Source organism: Rhamphochromis sp. 'chilingali', assembly GCF_963969265.1.
Source record: "Rhamphochromis sp. 'chilingali' genome assembly, chromosome: 22".
NCBI lineage: Eukaryota > Metazoa > Chordata > Actinopteri > Cichliformes > Cichlidae > Rhamphochromis > Rhamphochromis sp. 'chilingali'.
The window spans coordinates 10513247-10540062 of record NC_137950.1 but is presented as its reverse complement, the minus strand read 5'-3'; the positions used below and the strand labels follow the sequence as shown (position 1 = coordinate 10540062).

General features: G+C 43.2%; 2 protein-coding genes across 7 annotated transcripts in view; one reads left to right on the top strand and one right to left on the bottom strand.

Annotated features, from left to right (window-relative positions):
* Positions 1–16075, top strand: part of grid2ipb (glutamate receptor, ionotropic, delta 2 (Grid2) interacting protein, b) — a 41622-nt gene extending 25547 nt beyond the window's left edge. The window contains exons 9-27 of the mRNA XM_080873055.1: positions 926–1078; positions 1211–1366; positions 1798–1949; positions 2142–2276; positions 3319–3404; positions 3666–3789; positions 4274–4575; positions 5393–5437; positions 6467–7210; positions 8212–8364; positions 8765–8852; positions 9310–9387; positions 10731–10927; positions 11012–11167; positions 11252–11338; positions 11424–11553; positions 11702–11820; positions 12895–13059; positions 13360–16075. Of these exons, the coding sequence (XP_080729181.1) occupies positions 926–1078; positions 1211–1366; positions 1798–1949; positions 2142–2276; positions 3319–3404; positions 3666–3789; positions 4274–4575; positions 5393–5437; positions 6467–7210; positions 8212–8364; positions 8765–8852; positions 9310–9387; positions 10731–10927; positions 11012–11167; positions 11252–11338; positions 11424–11553; positions 11702–11820; positions 12895–13059; positions 13360–13431 (3142 nt within the window). The 3' untranslated portion in view covers positions 13432–16075. The remainder of the gene's footprint in view (positions 1–925; positions 1079–1210; positions 1367–1797; positions 1950–2141; positions 2277–3318; positions 3405–3665; positions 3790–4273; positions 4576–5392; positions 5438–6466; positions 7211–8211; positions 8365–8764; positions 8853–9309; positions 9388–10730; positions 10928–11011; positions 11168–11251; positions 11339–11423; positions 11554–11701; positions 11821–12894; positions 13060–13359) is intronic.
* A 1012-nt stretch (positions 16076–17087) lies between these two features.
* Positions 17088–26816, bottom strand: part of arhgap17a (Rho GTPase activating protein 17a) — a 34849-nt gene continuing 25120 nt past the window's right edge. For 2 of the 6 annotated variants that reach the window (XM_080872489.1, XM_080872491.1), the window contains 10 exons: positions 26372–26483; positions 26006–26087; positions 25517–25597; positions 25311–25424; positions 25008–25099; positions 23576–23723; positions 23094–23372; positions 22127–22275; positions 21114–21653; positions 17088–19459 (listed from right to left, as the gene is read on the bottom strand). In XM_080872489.1, coding sequence (XP_080728615.1) covers positions 19302–19459; positions 21114–21653; positions 22127–22275; positions 23094–23372; positions 23576–23723; positions 25008–25099; positions 25311–25424; positions 25517–25597; positions 26006–26087; positions 26372–26483 — 1755 coding nt within the window. In that variant the 3' untranslated portion in view covers positions 17088–19301. The remainder of the gene's footprint in view (positions 19460–21113; positions 21654–22126; positions 22276–23093; positions 23373–23575; positions 23724–25007; positions 25100–25310; positions 25425–25516; positions 25598–26005; positions 26088–26371; positions 26484–26816) is intronic. The other 4 variants (XM_080872490.1, XM_080872492.1, XM_080872493.1 and 1 more) reach the window with 3 other exon arrangements.

The following is a 26816-nucleotide window of genomic DNA, read 5'->3' as shown; positions in this document are numbered from 1 at the left end:
CTGATGAACGTGATCACAGCCTTTATGTAAACTGAACTTTCCTCGTGGGAGTCACTGTAGTTCTTCTGTAGACTTGACAACTTCTTGACCTTCTCCTTCTCGTGAGTGAGTGTGGGAGTGCACATAAGAAATCTGAATTTGAACTGTACATGTGCGAGCTCAGCAAATACACTATACCAAGCAATACATCAGACAGTATTTCCATGTGAGGAAACAGCACTACTTATCCTGTCACCCTGATAACCATGTGAAAGAAGAGTCACAGCGCATCTCCCAGGCTGCTTGATGTACTCATTTGATTGGCAATGTATAATTTCGCTGCTCTCCCTGATAACATGCTGCTGCAGCCGTAGGAGGTGATCAGGAAAACAGTGGGAGGTGCTCGCCAGCAAGAAGGAGGAAAAGAAAGTACAAGAGATTTGGACGTTACAGTCTAGTGTTTACAAAGCGTCTGCAACAATGTGGAAAATGATATATTTGTTATAATGATGGAAACAATTATTTTTGCAGTCCTCATACCTTTAAGGTAAAAAAACAACAACGTGTATTTGTTAAAACTTTGCAGTACGTGATTACCAAGGCTTATATTTGGATTCATAGTGTCTGTGTACATCACATAAAGAACAAGATGCTCTCACATATTGTACCAAAATATAGAAGTAAGTGTGGGAAGCTTCTCGTGGCTTGCAAGGTGTCTTAGAGCAGCAGCAGTGTTTCTGGGCAGACTGAAACAAAATATTTTTTATTATATAATCCTGTTAAATGTAGTTTTTATGTATGTCTGCTTACATAATTTTTCAATTTCAATACTTATCTTAGTATTACATAATAACACAGTGATTCTGCTGGTTTGTGCACATTGCTTCAGTCCTTCTATTATACAGCTAACAGCCATCGTCTCTCCTTTTTGTTCCCCTTGCTTTAGGAACTGCTCCCATGAGAAGGTGGTGTCTATGCTGCAGGGCAGCGGGGCAGTGCCCACTCTCGTGGTGGAGGAGGGTCCATCTGACTTTTCTTCAGACCAAACAGATGCAGATGAATCCTCTAGTCTGGCCCCCACCACATTGCCACGCTCTAGGTTAGCACACCAAAAATCTGACACTAGACCTAGCCTGTAGCAGTGTATTAGTTTTGAATGAAGGAGAAGGATTAGTTCAGTAAGTAGGAATGGAAAAATTAATGTTTGGTTTCCTCCATACATGCTGTCCAGGTCTCCTGGTCTCAGTTCTCTGCAGTGGGTTGCAGAGATTCTTCCACCGAGCATCAAAGTCCACGGGCGGACTTTCAGCCAGCAGCTGGAGCACCTGTTGACCATCCAGGAGAGATACAGTGTCTGCAAAGCTTTAGAGACATTCTTCCAGCACAGGTCAGTGAGCGAAGGGACAGGGAGCAGAGGGTTACAGGGTTACAGAGGAATCTGTTAGCAAAAGAAGACATGGATTATTGAGCAAATGAAGGGTTAGCAGCGGAAGCAGGAAGTTACAGCTTAAGTTAGGTTCTGATACGGGATGATGAATTAGCTCAGCACATGATGCAAACATGTGAGGCAGCAGGATTAAAATACCACTGTTATTCAACTCTATATGCATACAGCGTACACCCAACAACATAAATCATACCATAAGTGACATCTTTGTTATCCTCCCACCCTTTTCATTGCTCTCTCCCAGCGTCTCTTTTTCAGCTTTACATGGTACAAAGAATATAAAATAAACCCTTGCACTGAATGATAGTCAGCCATGAGCAGGAATTATATAAAGAAGACAGTGAGTGGATATGGAGCACGTGTGTTTGCAGGAACGTGGACACCCTGATCGTGGACGTGTTTCCAGTGTTGGACACTCCAGCCAAGCAGCTGATCTGGAAGTTCATCTACCAGCTGCTGACCTACGATGAACAGGAGCGCTGCCAGGGCAAGCTGTCTCGTTTCCTTGGCTACAAGAGCAACGGTGAGGCATGAAACGAATGAGAAGTTGAATTGGATTTTTATCATGATGTACTATCGATGTTTATCGTGCTTTTTATATAAATAGCAAAGTAGAGCCAATCCGACCCTGTGTGTGTGTGTGTGTGTGTGTGTGTGTGTGTGTGTGTGTGTGTGTGTGTGTGTGTGTGTGTGTGTGTGTGTGTGTGTTTTGCAGCATTATTAGAGCCTGACAACGGTCCAGAGCACCACCGGCGCAGCAGCTCCATGCGGGTGACGGGGTCGTCGTACCGCAACAACGTCCGAGAGAGGAGCTCCGATGACTGCATCATCGGGACTCACCTAGGAATGGGTACGCTTATGCACGGCAACGTCCCAGCGGGATAAACATGTTCAATGAGAGCCTGTTGTCCTTTAGCACAAAATCATTATAATTCCAGAAATTGTTCAGCTGGGTTTGATACAAAGGTTTTAAAAAGCCTTCGAGCTCCTTCCTGCAACATATCTGCTACAATATAACCACTTTAAGCAATTTATCTTGTCGTCGGGCAACCTTTCTTTGATGTAAAAGCTTTAATAAGCCACTGTAGGCTACAGCGCAAAGACAGCTGGAAGACAAAGTTAGCAATTAAAGGTAGAGCCGGTGAACATTTAGCTGATGAAGATGAAGATTTTTTTCCCTCGGGAGGCAAAAAAAAGAGAGACTTGAGTGGGAACGTTGCTTCGTCACTGCTGGATGAACTGAAATGGTGTCGTAACAAGGTTGTTTGCCCCAGGTGACCAACACAGAATGTTAATGCCGCTTTAATGAAATCTGTAAAGCAAGAGGGATTTAAATGGGGTTGTTATTGCTAATAAGCTGTGTGCTTATTTAAATCTGTGTTCCCATCGTTATAACACAACTCATACAAGAGAAATCGACGATGAGACAGTAAATGGGGATTCCTGATGAAGTTACTGTACTATTCACCCGCCGCTACCTAAATTCCCATTGATCCAGGTCTTATCAGAGATAAGTAATGAGGCTTTATTTGCAGTGGCCAAGTCCCAGGTGGGAATGTGTGTAAGTGTTTGAGCTCACATAGGACTGCTACTAACAAAAAGAAAAAAAGTCATCACCAGGTCATACATTACATCCATTTCTCAGCATCTGTTTGCTTTTAAAAACTTCCCCAACCTCTCAGTTTGAAACAGTGTTTATTTCCTGGCTGTTTCAGGCTTCAGGTACTTTACTTTTCCCCAGTTTTCCATTACCATTGCTAACCCCCGTTGCGGGACCTGAGCTTTTTTTGCTCCTTCTGCGCTGTTCTGCTCTGCTTCATCCGCTCTCCTCCCAGGCTGGAGGTGGATGGTGGATGAACACGTGTCACTGTTCATGCTTTATTGTGCTTTAGGAATTCATATCGATGAATCCGGGAGCCCGGAGGAGAGGCAGTCAGGAGATGGAACCTCCTTCCCCGAGTCCCCTGACCTCAATCATGTAGGTATACCCGCAGCTTTCCCGCGCCTAGCTCCTCAGCGACTGGCATTTACGGAACGCTAGCTATGATCTCTGTGCTCTCTGGTCTCACTTGATTTGAAGGTTTGCTGATCATTACTATTACTTTGATAATTGGTCAGATGTGAGTCTGCAGCTTAACCGAAAAAAAAAAAAAATTAAAACACTAATAAGCAGCAGACCTTCAAAGAAAATGTGCCCAGCAATAATGTGCTAATGAGATGATCATGCCTTCATCTGTAGATGACAGGTGTGTATACGGAGCTGGAGAACGTGTACGCAGGAAAGAGTGTGCCTCCACTGCAGTGCGGCTCCTCACCAGAGCCCGAGAGCCCTCTCTCTCCCCTCACACTCCCCACCCTCACAGGTATTCTGGGTTCCTAAAAACTCACCGCATCCACACGCTTTCAGATACATGCTTTCATCTTGCTGTTTTAAGCCACCAGGGTCCCATATTTGCATAATGAACAGATAAAATGACATGCAAAGTGATAGAAGCCGATCAGTTTTGGGCCTTGGTGGCACGTGACTGATGCCATGTTTACATCATGATGAGATTTGGGGGGTTGTGGTGGACGATGTGTCCTTATAGGTGGCAAACAAGCAGAATTGCTGCTAAGTGATGCTATTTTTTTGCCAGTCTGATGTGAACATGGCATGGCAACCACTCAAACACACAAGCTTTCAGTTTATTTTTTTATTTATTTTGCAATGGTTACCTCTCAGAAGAAATAATCCTCCTGGTGACTACATGGTCTAGAATGTCAGATATTTACTAAGAGGAAAGATCCTCACGTCAAGGTGGCCTAAATATAAATCGAGGCCATCGTTTTTAATGTGCGTCTCTACAGGTAATCGTAAATCTGGCCTGTCCCTGTCTTGGAAGGAGCCTCTTCCCACTCCCGTGTATGAAATCCACCATCAAAGCAGCATAGACTCCAACCCTTATGTCAGTCTGGAGAGCCCCCCGGCCTCCCCTCATCACTCAGACAGCGGCCACAACGTGCTGACCCACCGCAAAAAACTGTTCACCTTCTCCCGGCCGCCACGCAGCCGAGACACAGACAAGTTCCTGGACTCCCTGAGCGAGCAGCTGGGCCACCGGGTCACTCTGGTGGATGACTTCGTGCCCGGGGAGAACGACTACGAGGAGGTGAGGAAGAAAAACAGGCGTTATTGTTTCTTAAGACGTGATTTTCAGTTATTCCACCGCTGAGCTGCCAGCTGTGAGAGGCAGAACTATGCTACAAGTGTTTTACCTTTATTTGGAGCAGGAGCAGAAAAAGTGGAACGCTCTCATTGTTGAGCCCTGACCCCTAGCCCACAGTGGATTTTAAACCAGACTTGTCTAACAATTTATGGACCTAACCTTAAGAGTGAGTGACTTACTATTCAGCCTACAGCAGCCTATGCAGAAGGAGCTAGCTTCTGTAATGTTTACATTCTACAAGTATAAAATCTCCATTGATTAAATCTTCAGACTCTTGTAGGTGCTGGTTCAGTGAGAGGAATAACTGGAAGCCGTGCCTGCAATTAACGTGCGTCATGCATCACAGGATTATTATTATTGTCTATATTTCACATTTAAAGCTGCTACATTCATTACTTTTAAATTACAAGTGAGTTTAAATTTCAATGCAGAGTGCGAGTAATGCTGTAATAAAAGCTAATGCTGGTCATACTTTCACTTTCACTGCCACAATATTGATTGGGCCAGACGGGAAAATGTCATCCTGTCTGACTCAGTTGCACAGAATGTGCGCCGCTGCGGCGTGGACGCTGTTAGACCACCGTGATCTCGATTTATATATTTAGCATGATAAGGAGAAAATCTGTTGTTTGTGCATTTGCTCCTTAATAAACAGTAAGCAAGTTGAACATTTAGAGAAGTATTAACGTTGTAGTGTTGCATGTTTACATTAGAGCACCTCTAATGTACGCTACAATGAACACTTGTGTCACACGAACAGATATATCAAGGTGGTTGTCATGGTTTCAGAAGAAGAGTTGTGCCTGTAAGTAAAACGATACTCAGTTATATCATAGTTTTATCTACATGTTTCTGTTTAGTAATCTGTATTTAGAATAAGTACTGGGCTTTTTATAGCATTGTCACGGTTCTTTTCCATTCACATTATGTTATATTATAATATATTGTATTGTTATTTTCATAGTTTTTATATAGAGGTTTGGAGATATTTAAGTGCATGGGTTTTAAATTCTGTAGATCAGCACTTTGATTTGATGTTATTTTGTAGATATTTTCTATTCTAAAAGTCAAAAAGAGAGAAAAAAAAAAGCAGAATTTCTGAACTTGCTATGAAGTGTGATAAATATATTTTGGGATTACACCTGTAAATTAAAATCTCCTTTTTAAACAAGCAAACTTGAATTTGGCTAGTCACCCCTTCAAGATTGCATCTTCGTGCACCTCTGCATTGATTTTAGTGAACTAGTTAACTTTAACTTTATTTCTGGGGAAAAGATAGAGTTGTAGGGAGCCAGATCTGCATGGAGCTGAAGTAGAAGTTTGTGTGAACAGTCTGACCTTCCTGAGCAAGCTTGGACTTTATGTACTGAAAACTGCTTTTTGGTTCGCTGGTGGTAGCCGGACACCCACCTCTCACCAGCACAGATGGTTCAGGACATTAAAGCTGGGTCAGTCTGACACAGATGTCGGCTTTTAGCCAACGTTTGTGGTCTAGATAGAAATCACAGATGAATGGGACGTAAAAAGCAGCACTATTAGAAGTAGTCCAGAGGTGCACAAAGACAAAACCTTTCTTTAAAATAAATTGTCAGAGTTCCAAAACATTCTGATCGCACCCCGTGTCGCTTTTTCTGTTCAAATATAAACAGGCAGTGGAGTAAGTTTCAGTACAACATTTCAAGCAAACGTCAAAGCCGTAATGAACCTAATAATAACCTAATCAGCTTGAATAGACTGGATTTTAAAACGTAGAAGCTGTTTATTAGCCGTTTACTAGACTATGTGGAGGTGAAGGTGGTTCTCGGGGCTGATGGTGCACTCCTCCTCCCTCCAGATGAGCTTCCAGGAGGACCAGGAAATCGGCTTCATGCCCCGGCAGCTCAGCAGCGGCAGTGAGGATCACAGCAGCAGCGACGAGGCCTCCTCTCCCTGCTACTCCTCTGGATCCGAACCGATCCCACCACCTCCCACCCAAAGCCCCCCGCCTCCTCCGCCCTTGCAGGCTCTCATACCCCCTCCCATTCCGTTTACCGACCCTCTCCCACCAGTGCGCTTCTCACCCGAGCACGTGCCCCGCAGCCGGATGCCCTTCCAACCGCACCACCCCATCATCCCTCCTCCTCCACCCCCTCCGAGGACCATCCTGTCCAGCCGCTCTCCCCTACACAAAAAGCACCCGAGCAGAGACGAAAATGAGAAGACTCTCCAGCGCTTCCAACCCACCACCCGCCTCGGCCACACAACCCTGACCTCCACCAAAACCTTGCGCTCCCGCCCCACCTACCTCCCACGACAGTTCAGCCAGCCTCAGCCTATCCGCCAGCCCTCCCCGCAGCCCTCCCCGCAGCTGCTGAGGCCGAGCCAGCTCGTCCTGCAGAGGCACCACCAGCTCCACCACCAACACAGCTACCAGGGCCCACTGCCGCCGTCCCTCCAGGAGCACAGCCCATCCCAATGTCAAAGCCAGGGCCACGCGGGCTCCTCGCTGCTCTCGCAGCCTCCAACCTCTCACTCCACCCTCCCCAGTCACATGAAGACCTTGGAAACCACAAGGCAGGAACACCACACCTCCAAACAGGTAACATCTGCACTTTGTGGTTTGTTTGTTTTTTGTCTTGTTACTTGAAGTACAAATAAGACATCAGCACACAGAAATAGAAAATGAAAACACAAAGAGGTTCACTCCATCAGTGCTGCAACCAAGAGCGCTTAGCAACAGAGGTGCAAACTAGCACTTAAACACTCTGGTGCTAATCAAGATTCTGCATCATTTGCCCCATTTTAACCTTTTAACATCGCTCATGTTTGCCAGCAGCCAGTTTCGGATTTGATGTACCGTCTGATCTATAATCAACTTTTTAAAATCTATTTCATCCCCAAATGTGCCTTTTATGACAGAAGATCTATTAGGCCAAAAACCACTTAAGAGGCTTGATTTGAAAGTTAACGCCTTCAGTATGTTAAGTGTAGCCCAACCTTGACTCTGTGTGGTTTGACCTGTGGGACGTCAGAGGATAAGGAGAAATAAAAGGACTACATGACCAGTCTGAGACTGTATTCTTCCACCAAAACCCCAAATTCCCCCAACACTGTTCGTGAATTTAACATGATTCCAGATTTTAATTGGACTTCATTACTCGAGAACAGCATTCAGGCAGACCATCAACTTCATCCCGATAGGTCACATGATCTCATTGCAAAACAGTTCAGCTGATATTCTCCTATAGACCTGAGTGGGAAATCTATTTATTTTGTTTTAATCTTCTTTATCCTGTCCACAGTGTGCTGTAAGCCACTTTGCAACCCATCTCAACCCCAGTACTTCCTGCCATGCTCTTTCTAGCTTAACCTCGTGCTCTGTCCCCGGTTTTGCTGTTGCTTTCCACGACAGACCCATACCCTAAATAACTAATAATAGCAGTAATAATTTCTTTGTCTACAACTGCTAAAGAGTATACAAGAAACTTGTGAGGTCCATGCGCACAGTGGGAATATGATTCAGTAGTGAGAACTGCTGTCTTTGTGCTGAACTAGAACACTATGGCTTAAGTGTTAAGTAACTGTTTTTCCATCTTCAAGGCTCCACCACCACCTCCTCCACCATTACCTCCTCCTTGTGACCCACCTCCGCTGCCCAAGCCGGGCCAGCAAGCCTCAGACGTTAACCACATGAGTGTAAAGAGGCTCCGCTGGGAGCAGGTGGAGAACTCTGAGGGAACAATATGGGGTCAGGTGAGTGGTGATCTCCAGTTATCTTGCATTACCCTGTGGTTAGAGGCTGTACGGATACGTATATGTATGGCTCTGTCGGTAAAAAAAGAAAACAACATGTGAATCTACCCACTCGGACTGTGAGTTTTCTCACTACTCCTACATATCTCCATCCATATTTGGAAAAACCTCCTTATGTGTCTCCGATGAGTCATCAAGGCAACAATGTTGTTTTTGTAAACAGAGGCTGTGCCAGACTTGATCTGCTTTTAGATGTTAAAACGTTGAGCCTTTTTGATCCCAGCATATATTCCTATCAGACATGAATAAAATCTGAACACCAAACATAAAAGAAATAAGTTAAAAAAGCTGAGTTTGACTGTGCCTTCGGAGAGTACAGTGTGTCCTTGTCTGTGTTTAGCTCGGGGAGGATTCAGAGTATGACAAGCTCACCGACATGGTGAAGCACTTAGACCTGGACCTGCACTTTGGGACTCAACGCAGATCCAGTGAGTGATTTTGTAACTTTGTCACGTCTTCATCAATTCATACACATCAAGTCATCTTAACCTCTTTGTGTCTAAAACGATACATTTGCATTGCATCTGAATATATGTGTGTCTTTATTGACGTCGCCTGTTGTGTTTGTACCTTCACAGTTATGTTCTCCATTGGAGCTGCTTCATTCACCTGCACCTCAAATCCATTCTCCATACGGCACCATATCCCCCTCTTGTTTTCTGTCATGATTATCAGTAATAACACAGATCTGCCTATGTAAAAAACAAACCACACAACTTGCTGTTACCGATTAAAAATCATTTTATTGGCCTCTAATGGCAGAGTGTGTTATTAACCCACCAACCCGCCACGTTCAGCCTCTTAGACTTAGTTTGCGTATTGACCCCTGGTGCCAGGAGAACGCATCCTTACACTGTTTGTTAAAATTATCAGTCTCTCCTCCAGAGCCAGCCTTCCAGCCAGAGAACTTAAAAAAGAAAGACGTGGTGGAGATTCTGTCTCATAAGAAAGCCTACAATGCCTGTGAGTGCCACACAAACACGACACAAGGGTCGAGGATCAAGGATGTGAGACTGCAGCAAAAATACCTTTTATAGTTACAAAAACGTTGCACAAGTAGAAGACAAAGAACATCACTTAACGAAGGCCAAACATTTTCTGCGTAACTGATGTGGAAGAGGAATTATAGACACTATTTAGACAAGGTATCAAATCCACATTGTGCCCACAAGATAATATATAGCTGATAAACTTGATGAAAATTAACTGATAAAGTGATTAACCTGATAAAAACATGTTAGCCTGAAGTAGTAACGCTGCATCGAAGGGCAGGGTTCAGGTGAGAGCGCACTCAGACATATATATTAGCATAACAAGGATAATGGAACAGAATCAAGAGTTGAAAATTACCACTGACTCTGCAGCTGTTAAACTTCTGCTACTACTTATTCAGCTTCCCATGTGTGCTCTGTGCTTTTGCAGCATTTTTTTTTACCTGCTTGCATTTTAAGTTGCATTTGACCTCTCAGGGCCACCGTAATGGATACAGTTACACTGTTCAAGTAAATTAAAGGAACACTGGATGATCCAAGTGAGTTAAAGTTCAGGAATATCAGTTATAAACCATCATGAGTCCATTTCACCTCCCTTGGTTGGAATGAAGGTGAAAACAAGTGCACTGCAGAAGTAACAGCGAGATAACTCCCTTAAAGAAAATGGATTTGGCCACAGATCATTGCTCTCTCCTTATACCTTCTGACTGATTTTTCTCTAGATTTGCTTTGTGCTAACTGGTACCTGATAGGTTTGTAGCTTGAACCTATTCGCTGGAACGTTGAGGACAATATAATTACACAGCAAGCAAGTCACGAAGTAGGCAAACCTAACAGTACCAACAGGTCGTTCATGTTTCATTCACAAGGAAAAAGAGTGAGTCTCTACAAGAAGAAAAAGACATGTATATTTATGTTCTTCTTAGATCGTGGATCAGATTTGGCCAAATTTGATCAAAGAATTACAAAGAGTCATCTTACGTCAGTGTAACAATAGAGGCCAGTGTAGCAATATAGCAAGACAATGAAAAGTCTAAAAATGATGCCTTGCTTCTCTGCAGTTATCCAGATTGGACTCTTTGGCACAGCAACTTCTGTCTTCTGTCACGGCACTGCTAATTCACTGTTAATTAGCGGGTTTATGATGTGACTCTGGGTTTCAGAGCTACATGTTACAGACACATGGTAATAAATGTGAGTGAAAGACACGCAGATGAAGGGTTTGTCAGCAGAGCGGGAACACAGTGATCCTCTTTGGTACATAAATTCTCCACATTTTCCCCCGCCTACTCACCCTCCTCCTCCTCCCTGCAGCCATCCTCATCGCCCATCTGAAAATCTCCCCCGAAGAGCTGCGTCAGGTGTTGATGAACATGACCACCGACAGGCTGGAGCCGGCCCACATCAAGCAGCTGCTGCTGTATGCCCCAGACGAAGAAGAGGTGAAACAGTACGAACAGTTTGATCAGGACCCGGGCAAGCTGAGCGAGCCGGACCAGTTCATTTTCCAGGTGACTGTGAGGGAAAAATGTCAGAGATGATCAGACATGTTTTAAAGAGTAAAACTAAATGATTTAACATTGTCTGTGTTTCAGATGCTAATGGTGCCTGATTATAAGACTCGCCTGCGGAGCCTCTACTTTAAAACGACCCTACAGGAGAGGACGGAGGAGATGAAGATCGCGTACGATTACATCTACAAGGCTTCAGTGGAGCTCAGGAGCAGCAAGAAATTAGCCAAGATCCTGGAGGTATGAAATGAGCAGTCGAAATGAAAATAAATCTGTGAATATCTGTGTTAGCAGTGAATACTTACGGCTTTACTTTACCAACAGTTTGTTCTTGCAATGGGAAATTACCTGAACAACGGGCAGCCGAAGAGCAACAGGACGACCAGTTTTAAGATCAACTTCCTAACTGAGGTACAGCACGGATGTCTGTGCCTTCAACACGGTAAGCTCGAGTTCAGTGTTTAGTCGCTCATGCGCTTCTCCTTCTGTCTCTTAGCTAAGCACAACCAAAACAGTCGACGGGAAATCCACCTTTCTCCACATTTTGGCCAAGTCTTTGTGCCAACACTTCCCAGAGCTGCTCAGCTTTCCCAGAGACCTCACAACAGTGCCTCTGGCAGCTAAAGGTACAATGCTCTTAGTTAATAGTTAATATACAGTAGAATCAGGTGTGCTTCTTTTGCATATTTTATGCTGTTGTTACAGTTTGATTTGCATATTTCCTTTGAGTTTCAATGGGTTTGTTACCTCATCTCCAATATTTTCCTGTGACAGTGAACCAGAGGGCCATTACAACAGAGCTGAGTGACCTTCACTCCACCGTGCAGGACATCAGGGCGGCCTGTCAGAAGATCCAGTCTACCCCTGACGATCACTTCACTTCAGTCATGAGTGTACGATAAAACCCATCCATTTTCAAGGCTGGAGCCTATTCCAGCACACGCAGGGTGTACAATGGGTAGTTTGCATGTTATCACAAAGCTGAAACAGTAGGAACGACACTCAGATTAATGTCATAGGGAGAACATGCACACAAAGGCCCAGGTGGGCAGCAGGGTTGAACCCTTATACTGAGAGGTGACAGTGTTAACCGCTGTTCCACCATGCACCCCTACAGTAAAATCTGTAAATAAATGAATGATGTTTATCAACGGTTAAGAGTTAAAGAGACACTCTTGTGTCTTTGCAGTTTCAGCTTAGCAAAGGAATCACTTGGCTGGCCCTGTCCAGTTCTTATCGAATACAAGCACTCTGATGTTTACTACCATACAGGTTATAATATAAGTGTAAAAAATATTATAAAAGCTCAGGAAAAACTTGACAAAATCAGCTGGTTTTGTTGTCTGGGTTCCATATTGTTGAAACAAGCGACATAATGACTTGCCCGTTTCGCACTGCTAAGCTAACCGTTTCCTGGTTGTTTAGGATAGTAACACAAACACAAATAATATGATAATGTTGCACTTCAACAGTCTAATTGACCACAAAGCTACTCATTCAAACATTTATTTGTGCACTGTATCTGTCTGACATCTACAGCTATGGTTAGTTCATCATTTAATCCGAATTTAACAAGCAAGCTCCTCGGTCTGTGGGAGGAAAGCAGGGTATTTGGAGAAAAACAACAAAGAAACAATACGATACATTCCCTGAGCTCGTGTTATTAGGTGTCAGTAACCAGGAGTATAAGAGGAAAGTCCAGACATATTTGTATGGACTCTCAATAGATATCAATAACATTTCCAAACCAGGACTACTTCAGTAAAAGAGTTGTTAGTGTACAGGTGGTGGCACCTTGCTTTGCCTCAAACAATTTTGTAGCACCCATCCATTATCATGGAGGAGTGTAAATATAGAGACAAGAGAAATCAGGGCATCATGGCAGCATAACTAATTGTTTTCTAAATCTTCACCCAGTTGCACCATTCATTAAGAGCCCCTGTATATTTGTATGTTTGTGCCCACAGACTTTCCTGGAGAACAGCCACCCTGCGATCCAGTCTCTTGAATCTTTGCAGACCAGAGCCATGGAGGAGTTCTCCAAGGTGGCCTCCTACTTTGGAGAGGACAGCAAGTCCTCCAGCACAGAGACCTTCTTTGGCATTTTTTCAGAGTTCGTATCCAAGTTTGAGGTGAGCTATTACTCCACTGTTCTCTGTCAAGGTGTTGATAGATGAGCAAGGCTAAATTTGACTTGTTCCAGAAGGTGACAGTCATATTTTGGATATATTCAGCAGGCGTGTGACAGACTCAAACCTACTAAACAATGAGGCATTCAAACAGTGCTCTCACACAGACCGGCTGCCTGCAGCTATAAACTGATTAGGCTGCAAAGCGGCCCTGTCTATGGAATAAATGAATGTGCTCTAAATCTGAAAATAATGGGGTAAAATGAGTATAAATAAGAGGAGATTATGGTTTTTCTTTTGCAGAGAGCTCTCAGTGAGATCCAGACTCCGGAAAACCCCAGAAGCCCCAGACTGTCTTCCCCTTTGGCCTGGTAGAAGCAAGAAATGCGGGCAGATGTCGGGCCAAACCGAAAAGGCCGGCTGGCTCAGTTTTCACTCTGCTCTCCATAACCAAAGTGCCAAGATCACACACAGACACTCAAACCAACGGGAACAGAGACCACGTCATCTATAGCAAACACAATGGAAATGCGCTGTATCTGTATGTAGATAAACCACAAGTTAACGAGTGCCCCGTGTGCAGCAGTGCTATTACTTCAGGTGCTGGTAGAGCAGGACTATTCAGGTGTCCACAGATCAATAGGAACTCCACAGCACACATGCAATACTCCCGCCACTTATCAACGTTATTTACATCTCTTTTTAATGCGCATTAATTGGTAAATTTGTAAAGATTGTTAGAAGGAAGCCTTTCAAGGCCGTTGATTGTGATGCTGCATTAAAGTGAGGTTTAAGCAACGACAACAACTGGTATGACTATTTACATGTTTATTATACGACTATATAAAGTTTATATTTTCTATCAGATCATATTTGAAAATTGTAAAGACGAAGCATAAATGTAGGCTGATGACAGTTATCTGGACTCAAGATGACTGACAGGTGTAGTTCAGTGTTAGTGTTTGATGGTGCGCTCACTGCCTCCCATACTGCAGGATATATTTTAAACATTCAGAAATAGTAGACGGTAGGAGTTTTTAAACAATTTATGTCCAAATTGTGAATCTAGAACATGAATTGTATGACTTGTAGTCATATTTATTTCCTTTACTGTGACATCTATGATGAAAATCCTTTTTCTTTTCTCTTCTGATAGAGGCGAGTTAACGTCACACACACCCAGCTCTGGTCCTAAAGTGTTGAGGATCTGATGTCTATGGAAGCAAAGCAAGGCCGTAAAGATTGTAGAAATTTACAAATTTAAGTTTTATTAATATTTTAATTTTTCTTCTTCTTGTTATTATTATTATTATTATAAAATGTGTTAAAATAACTCAAAATGTCAAAACTCATCTTGCAGTGATAAAATCAAATTTGTCATTTGAACAAACAAACAGATCTGAAGAGGATTCTTTGGCCTGCATCCTTTAAGGTTACATTGTTATGTCAGTCAAGTGTAAACACTCTACCATGACAGCTCGCAATCAATTTTTTGCCTTTGAATTGTTGCGTTGAAGACTCGGATGGAAATAAAACGGCAATAAGATGGAGTCTGACTGCTATCAGTTTGCGATTGAAGGGGGTCAAGCCGGCAATCGCATGAAATCTGTTGATGTCAAAATTCACATAAAACAAAAATTAACCACTTGTATTCCCAGTCCAGCCAGAAGCCCATAAATTCCTCCACCACTATTGACGTAGTTGCTGCAGGTTGGCGATTTAACTGCAAATCAAATAGGTGCTAGGCAACCTTACAGGAAGATAAACAGAATACAACCAATTGGCAAACTGTTGAGTTGAATTCCCTACTGCAAAGAGAAACCACACAGATGAGTTGCGCACACTGGCGTAGACTGACTCAGAGTCAGTGTAACATGCAATCTGTCTGCGTTTATAAATTAGATGCAGACTGCAATTGTTTGGAGACATGTTGCCTCCCACCAGGCAACCGGTCTCCAAACAATTGCAGTCTCCTTGTGACTCCTCAGCAGCTGGTCACTGCAACTTACAATCCATTGCAACATGCGCATTGACCAACTGAGTAAATGCAGCCCATTTGCACCCGAACTAAAGCCTGTGAACGTCCGCTCGTATTCATCCAGCATCACTGCTGTTCTCCCTGTGAGGACTCTGTGAAATCCACATTCATTTGCACATTTGTTTTGAGGGTTCTGAGTGACGTTTTGCAAACAATGCTGCACCTTTTACGGCCCGCCATCGGCACATCGTCAAATTCTGTAGTTTCAGAGCATGTGGGTGATTAGTGTCCTTTTTTGTTGTTGGCTGTACTCAAAGGTGAAAGCCAGCTTCGTTGTGAAGCGTGAGCTGTTTGCTTCTGGCAAACGGCTAATGGTTGTGCACTTTGTCGAGTCTTTCTAGTGTTCTGAATGCATCTCTGCTCCAACAAGTGGGCGGCCTCTGGATGAATGCGCGTCAACAGGGGGTGCGGGGAGGAAAAACACACTGTAAATGGACATTTCCTGCATTTCTGGTTGTCATGGTGATGTCATGACTCCTCTACAGTACAGTGTACCTGTAGCTGTGTTGTATTTCTGTTTATGAACTATTGAAATTGTAAATTCATTGTTTTTTGCTATGCACTGCTCATTTCTTTCTTTTTTTTTTAAATTGTATTCCCCTGTCCTCCAAGTCCCAGTTCACTTTCTTATCCAAGTGTGTCACCAGGAAATTACCGTTTTATTTATTCTTAATGCATAGCTTTAGTCAGGCTCACGAGGTGACTGTGACCTTGTAAAAATAAACAAATAAAAAATACACTCCTAGCTGCTACAGGTCTAGTAACGGTGTTTCTCGTCCCCGTCATTTGCATGTCGGTGCAGTTAATGTATAAAAGCTGTGCAGCTGGTAGCATTTACCCTCCCTGGATATTTAGGTTTAAATACACTTCTGTTAGTCTAGCTAGGTTAACTTATTGGTTCTCTTTTATAACTGTTTTATATGTTTTCATGAAAAGTTGCTAATGTTTTGTGATCATTTTACCTTTCTGTTTGCTTTCAGATGGAGGATATGTTTAAAATGTTTTAAATAAAAACAAATGCCTGAAAGTAACGCCGTTTGATTTATCTGTGCTTTCAGGTGATAGGTTTAGAGTGACCCACGTGTTGAACGCCCATTATTATCAGCTGGTAGCAGATATATAAGTATCAACATGAATCAGTCCATGTGCAAATCTCTGCTGAATTCTAATCTGCAGTAAAAGGAAGAAAGCATATCAAGTATCATAAATCGACCTGCTGATATACAGCTGTTACTCTGGACGTGATAAAAACACAGAGCGCCACCAGCAGCAGCACCTGACGTGACTGGAAACAGTACCCTCTCCACTCTTACTCCAGACTTTAGTCAATTTAAAATGTACTTTCATCTGAAAAGGGAACAACTTAGCGACAGTTTGGTTTTGTTAGCCCACGTAAAACACTTCATCTGGTTGGTCTTTGGTGGCTTGAGATTAGGGATGTGACAGCAGCGTGACGGAGGCTCTTGGTGCACTTACACCAGCTCTAATCCACTCCTCGTGAAGGTCTCCCAAGTTCTTGAATCGACTTTTTCCAACAATCCTCTCAGGGCTGCAGTCATCCCTGTTGCTTGTGCACCCTTTCCCCTTCCAGTCATCTTTCCATTAATATCCTCTGTGGCAGCACTCTGAAGGGCCAGACTTCTGTGGCTTACCCTCCTCGTGGAAAGCGTGGATGGTCGTCATGTGAACAGCTCAGTCTACAGTCAACTGAAATATTTTAATGACCCAAATAATCTTATTTCAGTTTAACCTGATTGTTTTAGCATAATTGCATATAGCCCTTCAGTGGCAACAGGAACAAATGTTTATAGGTAACATTTTGTTAATGCAATTTCAAAAAAAAAAAAAAGCTTTTTAATCAGTGACATTAGCAATTTGTCACCCTTTTTAAAATCATATTACAGGAATATTTTAACCCTCATTCTTTAAGGCTGTTACAGGACAAGAGTCGAGGCACAAGACAATCAACCTGGAACAGATTTAAATAGTTTCTTCATATACTTTATTTTCTTTGGAAAGGAAAGCATTCATATTACATGTTTTTTCCCCCCATATTTAAGCTCACCAGACAGCATACATATAAAACTATGGAACTTAAAAATGCAGCATCATTATCATCATTTCTAGTTTAATGGCATTTGTTTGTTCTCTCAACGCACAAGGATAAGGCAGCAAGGTACAAGAGTGCACAGAGAGAGAAAGGAGGGGATCATAATGCTTTGATTGTCTCTGAAAAACACAACTCAACTTCTTTTCAGGGCAACTCCAGCATCCAAGACCTTCTCACCTGGTACCATGTTGGGTCAGCTCTCTAAGAACCAAAATCTGCATTTATCAGAGGCCAAAAAAAATAATAATAACAATAAAGCAAAGTTTACACAGAAAATACAACAAAGCCATTTAAAATAAAATAAAAAAAATCCAAAAACAGACCGGGCAAAAATCTAACACCACATCACTACTGAGATATCACAGCACCGTGTTCACTCAGCTCAGTGGGAAAGACAGAGAGAGAGGGGAAAAAACCCAAGCCCTCTATAACCGAGTTCACTAGAAAACCACTCAATGAGTCTGGCCTGCGCTCAAGTGCAAAATCAGCTCTTTATGCATCTTTCTGCTCAGGGTGATGTTTCACTACATTCGCTCACGCTCAGCCCCGCTGTGTGTAATGCCCTGGCGAACGCCGGAGAGCACACTAAGATAGACTGGAGAAACAGAAAGGCAAAAAATACTGACTGCATTCAGGCTGGGAGGGTCAGGTCGACCCCTGCTACGTCTGCTTAGAAAACCCAAAATATATTTAAATACACAACTTCTGCAGAACAATGCAGACGCGCACAGTTTCTTATCGGACACGGCCTGAAATATACCCGCTACCGACACAGCTTCTTAGAAATACTGTGGTACTAGAAGGGAATACCCCCCCCTCCATACAGTAAATGCGTATTTCATAGTTCTGGGAGGAACCAATAAGGCATGGTGCATATTTAAAGACTGCATTAGAGATGTCAAGCCACTAGGGAATGTATTTTTGTTTTAAATTGGTAAATAAATACAGGCAGGAGGAAAAAGAAATAAAAGTATAAAGGGGGAGAAAAGGGAAAGTTAAGTGTTTGAGACGACTGGAAACCTGCAGTCACAGCTACACTTCAACTGTTTTGGTTTCTATTCCATCCACCTTTTAAAAATACAACTTATTTATTTCTTGATCTAAGGCCATGTTCAACACTGAAAAATACTCACACACAGAAAACCCCCACCTCACACCAAATACAACTGAGTCCTATCAGTCCGTAGTTTGGCAGCTGCCCCACATTACCCCACCGTGTTCTTTTATATTGCCGTAACACCGTCTCTAACAGCAGTGCTGATCCAACATCTGCCCTTCGTTTCTGCTACGCTCTTCTTTGACGATTGTCTGGAGCTTGATCTGCAGGGAGTGCGGTGTAAAGACAGAGGGGCCGGTACATGTCGCAGGGTGAAGGCTTTGTATCACGAGTCTCCCTGCAAAAATCACATCTGGCAACATCATGGAGGTCGAAAAGACTGTCGGGAAGCGAGTGCCGATGACAGCTGAGACACACGAACTGCACTAAACAACAGTAGAAACAGTGGAAAACACCAATTGCATGTGGACTATAAACCAAAAATTTGGCATTTACATGACTATCACTCCTAGATTTCCTAGTACACTGTTTCACACGTATGAATTAAATTAAAAACAGAATGAAGCGAAGGAGCTGGGGGTTGCAAAGCGGCTTGCGTGTGAGATCCTTTAGCTGATGTGAGCTGGGATCAGCTCAGTTCTGTTAATTTATAGTGATGTTTTACCCCTTTTAGCTTAAAGATGTGTTATATAATCAATAACTATACTGACTGTAAGCTGTACTTATGGCATTTATAAAAGTGAAGACAACCAGTAGTAACGCTCTAAGACACACTGCCACTCATCTAGCTTACCCCCTATAATAATGTGATGTTAAAATGTGTGTGTAGTAGTGGGTAAAAATACTAATAGAGCTCGCATATAATAAACTAGCATGTCAAAGATTAATCATGTGACTGGAGAAATGTTTTATGTATTTTGCTGACAGGAAGCTGTTTGACCTCCATGATGGCCACCATTAGTTTGTTGTCCTTCATGACCAGGCACAGTTGGAGAGGTTCATCTTTTATACGAGGGCTGCAGATATGGGCAGGCGCCTCCTTATAGGACAGTGCTCTCGCTCTCCAGGTCACAGTCTTTAGGAAGAGGCGGCGAGGAGGAGGAGGAGGAGAAGGCGGTGGCAGTCGGCAGCTGCTGGTCTACTGCCGTGAGGTCAGGGACCAAAGCTCGACTCAAACCTTTGAAAGGAATCACCGGATCTACAAAGCGGGACACATCATGGAAGACAGATTAGTTGCGGTGAGGAAACACGTAAGCTTAGTCACAATAGCAAATAATCTTTAGATAAAAGGAGATGTGTGTGGTAACAGCTGAAGCAGATAATTCCACTTACTGTTTATGTTAGCAAGGGACTGCAAATGGGTTTCCCATGCATGTAGGAATTCATATAAAACACTACATAAACATCCCAAAAAGATAAATGCCCACATGACAAACAGCAGCCATAATGGCAAACACGTGCCCGACGTATGAAAACACTTAAAGCTGCTGCAGAGCAGTCAAACTGTGTCACATTTTCCGCAGATTAAAACTAAACTGGAGCAGAGGTTTGGCAAGTGAGGAGTTCTCCAGCCAGCAGGTGGCGCTGTGCAACAGAGACTGACAAGCAGCAGTGCAACAAACCAGTGAAAGCAGAGAGAAAATGTAAAGTCCGGAAAGATGTTTCTGTTTAATTTTAGCTGGAAAACTCATTTGCATTTGAATGCAATTATTAAAACTAGGGCATTACACTGTTTTGGGGATGGGTGGAGGGGTGGACATGATTCTGAATACTGGAAACACAAACATGCATGTTAGAGGTGCACATGAGTTAAAAAAATACAAAAGCTTAAAAACTCCACAACACGGATCACTTCATATTTCTGAAAATCTGAACGGAGTTTCCCGGACAGTGAAGGGTTTGAAAGCCTCGCTAAGAGCTGATCAGAGTTTCAAACCCCTTTGTTTGTGATTACACAGTGAAAGCCGATGAAAATGACTCGTGAGCAATGACAGCTCTGATGCCAGACTGCCGTATTACCTGTAGTGAGACATTCACTTCTAGAAACATGTTTTTGAGAAGCAGTGGAAGATAAAGTGAACAGTTTAATCGAGTCCATCAGTGTGAAGCTCTCAGGTGTCTTTCCGTGTTAATGGAAAAAACACAACATTTTTAAAGTTAGTGAACAAACATAAGCCAAAAAATTCGGTGGAAAGATTTTAATGATTCGTGTTTCACCTTCAGGTATTTCTTTATATAATGGAGTAGCTAGCAAAGTCTGTATGGTACAGAAGAAGAGGGCATTAATCCAATCCAACCTGTGGGAGGTGCTTAGAAAACATGGGGTGAAATGTGTCTCAATGACTCGAATGAATGGCCCACTATAAGTGGGTAAAGATCAGTGAGGCTATATTCCCTCTATACTTTGCAACTCAACTGATGAATTGAAGTTTGAGTGTTTAAAAACACAACATTTTCTTCTTTTCTTTTTTTAAAGATCTCAAGAGGAACAAATATTATCTGCAGATTTCTTCCTCATCATTCGACTGGAAGCAGCAAGTGCAACCGTATCAAATATCTGCTTTTCACATCAGAAGTGGGTTTCTCACTAAAATCCATCACACATCATGGGACAGTCGTGCATCAAAGTTTAAAAAAAAAAGGATGTGAAAGAGCCGGCAGGCTGTGATGATGATATGTATTTAAAAGGAAAAAAAAAAAGTGCTACTGCAAGTGTCAATTATCAACAAACCTCACAAGTGTGTCTTTAACCTGCAGAGGTATTACAGTGAAGAGTGTTAGAATTACAGTACATTAGTATTAGGTTAGTAATGACACTGTTACACACACTTCACATAAGAAACGGTACCCACCCATCATCTTGGTGCAGATCCCGTTGGTCTCATTGGTCACTGTGGTGGGTTGGGGCGGCGGGGGGATGTTGGGTCTGTTCCGTGGTTTGGGGACAGGCCGCGGCCGGGGAAGCGAGCCCGACTGGTAGGGAGATGGAGATGGGGATGGAGGGGTAACTGCATCCTGGCTGTTAGTGCAGGGTGGAGGGGTGTCTGGAGGGGTTGGGGTTCCCGGGGGTGAGGGGTCGGCGCTGTGCTGGTCTCCGCTGGGCTGGCCGAGGGATGTGGGCTGCACAGAGGGATTGGCCTGCGTCGGAGGTTCTGGGGGTGGATGGCTCGGCGCCTGGATCGGGGGCTGGTTACTCGAATGGCGCCGATGTGTGGCACTTGGATGTGAGGTGGGGGAGGTTACAGAGGTGGACGAGTGGCTAGACAGGGGTCTGGGGGTGGAACTGAAAGTCTGGGAGGAGACAGAGGATGAGGAGTGGTTTACAGAATTACAGGGCTGACTGGGTGGAGGGTTTGTGGGTTTGGGAGGAGCAGGAGCCTGCTTCTTGGTACCTGGAAGCAAAAGGTAAACTGCCATTATTGGTGGGAAACATAAATAAAAGTCCAAAAGTATACATACGATATCCATCTGTATAAGAAAATCTAGGCCCCAGTCCCACAGGCCTAGGCACCTTCTGCCAACCACAGGTCACGAGGGAAAGACGTGCATTCCCTGATCAATTGTGAGTAGCTGCTGGAACCTGAAGTGACCATTAGAGGAACTGTATTTTTTTGGGACTTGGGTACTGGCTTAATTTTTCACTAGCCATCAATCTCATACCATCTCCAAGAGCCATGCAAACAGTGATGGTCCCACCCTAAAGTCTGTTTGCATGGGTCTGGCTATTCAGAGGGAGGAATTATGGGAATTCAACCCATGCAGAAGCTGTACTGATGTCCTAAACATATTTAGATCTTTATTTAATTAGTATTTCTAAGCAATGAATGACTGACTTATTGCACCACTTTAGGGTGTAGATTCTTACCTCTGCGCATCATATGTGGACTGGGCCCCATGGATCCAGCCGCAGGGGTTCCAGTGCCCAGCTGGCCAGCAGCCTGGCTGCCTCCTCCAGAGCCATTCCTCTGGAGCGCAGGGGTTGGGGTGGATGTAGAGTCACGTAGCTTTGGGCTGCTTAAGAGAAAGAACACACACACACCAAAAAAAAAGAAAAAAAAGAAGAAGCTTTAAACCTTCAAGTTGGCCGAAACTGAGTAGCACATATGCAACAGCATCCAGCCTTGAATGTTTTTAAGAGCTATTAAAGTAGAATCAGATTTATTTTAGTAGTAGCAAACCCCTCTCATGTGCTGCATAGTATGTGCCACAAATATAATCTGGGAGGCTCATCTAAATTTGCTTTCTCAGTGGAGTCTGTAGAGCCAAAAAAGCTGAGCTGAATAGTGTCATCTGTCTGAAAATGAATGTTGTCTTTTCAGCAACTAAATCAAAGACACTCGTTCAGTCTTTGCATAACAGGCGCCAATGTCCAGGCTTTTCAAAGCAGTTTGAGCCAGTTAGTGTGAGTTTCCTGCTGATTCTAGTGATTTGGGGAGGAAAGCAGAGGGATGGGAAGTCAAGAGGCCCTGAGAGCGACTGTTAGTGGAATGACAGAGGCCATTGTTGTGCCATTTCAGTGGGCTGATTTTAGAGTCGTCTGCATAGCTGCAACTGGTGGTGGCGTAAGAAAACTTGTGGTTTTGTTAGAGAAACCACCAGCTGAACTAAGGTGACCAAGAGAAGAGCTGATGTCTATGAGGTGCCAGTGAGCCATGCATTAATAAACCTCTCCACTTTATGCAACTAATCAGATTGACGTTGTGCGTTTACCGACAATTCACTAATGTCTTCCTGCAGTTCGAACCCTGAAAACATAAAAGCATGCATGTGTGCTTGTAAGGCATGCTACGTTTTTGCCACCAGCAGCAGAGATGCAGGGAAACACCTCTTACCTGAGCTCCTCTGTGTGCTGGGCTAGAAGCTGCTGAGCAGCTGCAAGAGCAGCAAGACCCTGTGCCAAACTTTGCTGGAAAGGATCAGACCCTGAACCCCCAGGTGAAGCTTGTGACTGGGGCTCAGCCGAGGCCTGGGGAACCTGCCCAGCCCCGTGTCCCTGTCCCTGAGCCTCCACGGGGGGTAAAGGAGGCTGGAAAGCAGGTGAAGTGTGCTGCTTTCTACCTAAAGTGTTACTGCCTCTACGAAGGGTGTGGTCCGAGTGCTTGTTAGTGGTACTACACAGGGATAGCAGGGAGACGGTGAAGGAGAGAAACAAAAACCACCAAAAGAGATTCATGATTAGGGCAGAATCACCACAGCATAACGAGAAAAGTGACCGGATTATTTACACCAACATTATCTAGAAGCATAAGAAAGCAGCTGGATTAAAAGGCACAAATGAATCAGAGTGATCAGCGAGCAACTTCTGGAGGATTACTTGTCTTTGCGTCCTGTGTCGTTCTCTGGTCCCACCATGCTGCCAGGTCTCTTCCTTTCAATGGTGCCGGAGTCATAATCTAAGTGATTGTTGTGGTTGGATGCAGGCGTGGGCATCACAAACATGCCAGAAACATTGAACTCCACGTCTATAAAAACACAGTTAAGAAAAACAGGTTAAACTGTATAAAGAAAGAGTGCAGGTGGGTGTTATAGCGCCCCCTTTTGGTTAAAAAAAATAACAGCAAACGAACAATTTAACGTAAATTTAACGTTATTCACTGTAATGCACAGAATGTTCAATCAATCCATGTTTGCATTCTTTACTTTACGCTAGCTTGTGACCTGTGATAGAGGGAGAACCTAACTGAACAAGACCATGGAGGTCTCGGGTCGTTATCCAAGCTTGTTAGACTGAAACACAGAAAACACTCATTTTTATGTGTAAGAAGAAGCAGATGTTGCCAGATGACAGATGTTTACTTTGTTTATTCTGACACAAACATTAGCCTATTATTCAGTTTACATTAGGCTGGAATGCTCCAAAAACCTCTCATAAGCTGCTCAAAAAGACAATTCAAATTTAACTGAACGAAATTAAGAATCAAAGATTTGCCTGAAAGTGTTTGTCTACAGACTGTGAAAGGAGTTTCCACAAACAGAGTCAGCAATTTACCAAAGTCCTTATTATTGTGAGGTGATAGCTCCCACTGTCTCATCATCCCTCTCTGTATGTGCACCAGAGATGCTCAATTATGGCAACACTAGTAATATATCATCTCTGCCTAAGATACAGGCCCTCAACAGAGACTATAAGAGAGGCTTTAACTAACCTGCCTGTGCAACCCAGACAAATATGCAGCTGCCTCAGAACTTTACATACATCCAACATCAGTATGGATGTCATGGTATTTCTGGCTTTTCATGATTTTGTTAAACAGTTTTTTTCCAGGATGCAATGAATGCACACCATCCATCCTTAATGACTTTAAAAAACAAGAATTGGATGAACAAGTCTTTGGGATTTTCTGGAATCCACCAAAAGCACCTGGTCGAGGTGTGACTCTCTAAGATATTAGTGGGGGCGTGTGTGTTTATTTAACCCAGCATGTAAACTACTGACTCTGTTACATATTAACAGTAAGAGGGAGTTTTACTTTCATTTAGTTCTTCAGTTCACTGGATTTGGTGAGTGTTTAAAGCAACTTGTATGTATAAGACATCTTCCAGCCAGCCTCTAAAGTACGAAAACTGTTTGACCTTGGTCATCTTATCTCAGTCCCCTTTCACTCCTGATTATCGGCCTTGCAAGGCAATCAATATCAGCTGCCTTCCCCATGACTGCCGTATATACTGATAGGACTAATGGCTTCAAAGAAGGTAAATAAGGTCAGACTGAAAATAAGCAGCTATAGAGGAAACCCAAGACCTACCCTCAGGAAAGAACCAGTCAGCATGTTGGATAATGGGCTCAACAATGGCCACCACGTGCACAGAGGTAGCTGCAGCCATCTCAGCCAGACTCCTGGGTGTGCATACATAGATGTGCAAAAATTAGATGCTTTCTGACATAATGAGGGATGAACTGAAATAAGCTTAAATAACAGACTATCGTTTCTACGTTTTCTTCACCACCCTAGACTAGGCTCTGACCTCCCAGACACTGTTACATCTCCCTTGTTTTAAACATGACTGACAAGTAAGCTGCAACAGATTATTCTGTCTTGCCCGCTCACCCTTCAGTCTTGGCCCAGAGCAAATTGGGTCCCAGGACAATGGAAATGTTGCTAGGGGTCATTTTGTTCTGCTCGCTCTCCTGAGTCAGTTTGGCTAAAAACTTCACCAGATACCTAAAAGAAAACACGGAGGGCAGAGAGCTGAGAATAGTCTTGCGTGACAGACAAAAGCAAAATCAGTCCCTATGTAGGTTTCAGCGACTGACCTCAGGTTGTTTTTGTTGTTCTTTGGTAGTTTATCACATACAACCCAGAGCGCCTGGAGCCGTTTGTCTGGGTCTGACACACTAGAATGATAGAAGAAAGTAGATAAATAACAGCACAGCTCATTATTTATGGAAGACATAAGAAGCCAAAAATATACATAAAAATATGTATTTCAAATCCACCAAAATAAAGCATTAAAATTTAATTATTTATAGGTTTCACATGGCAAATTTAAAATTGTTTATATAAACTACCCTGCTTTTATTTTAATCAAATTCATTTGAGAGTTTTTGTCATCATTCTCACTTCTCACATTATACAGGAAACTTAAAGAAGCATATTAAAAACCTTTGATTACATGTTTATTTATCAACTTTTGAAGTTTCCGTCCTTTATAATTGCTGGTGTAATCTCCAGATGGCAAGTAAAACTTGAATCTGTCATGTGCTGTGCAAAGATAGATTGAGCAGGACTATTTAGAGCCTTGCCTGGATGCCTGGATCCATTCATCATAAAGCTGGAAGGTCATTAGAGGTTCAGGGAGTTCCCTCAGGTAGGACTTTAGTGCTCCTGTAACCACACATGTGCACAATAGTTTTATTTAAAAACACTATTACAGGCAAAAATGTAGATGAAATAAAATCGAGCCGCTACGCCATTTATCAGTTAGAATCGTGAAGAGTGAAATTGAGCTATCCCTGAGTTTGTCACTGAAATATGAAGAAGAAAAGACAAAGTTTGAAAGAAACATTAATTATAATAAACAGGAAATATTTGCTTGCTTTTTAGATTTTGGTCCAAATTTTACACTAAGAGATACAACAGCTGAAGAACGGTGCTGGTTTGGAACGTACCAGCGACAGCGTGGGGGTCAGAGTAGAACTCCTCCAGCTGTGAAGTGGAACAGTCGAGCGCCGCCTTTAGCTTCTTTAACTTGGATGCCCCTGCTGCAATTCTGAATAGACCCTGACACACACACACACACACACACACACACACACACACACACACACACACACACACACACACACACACACACACACACACACACACACACACACACACAGAGTTACAGACGGACTCTGTATCCACTACGTATACTCCCTCTGCCAGCTGCACACAATGAAACCTTAAAGCAGGCAAACAAACACACCCACCAGTCACAGCATAGCGAGCTATTTACTTTACACATAAACAAAGGCTGTCTTCACACCATAATGACACAGACTGGGCTCACAGAGGAATGAATCAGGAAACAAATAATGTGCTTTGGAGTTAACACTTGCCCTCTTTCCTCCC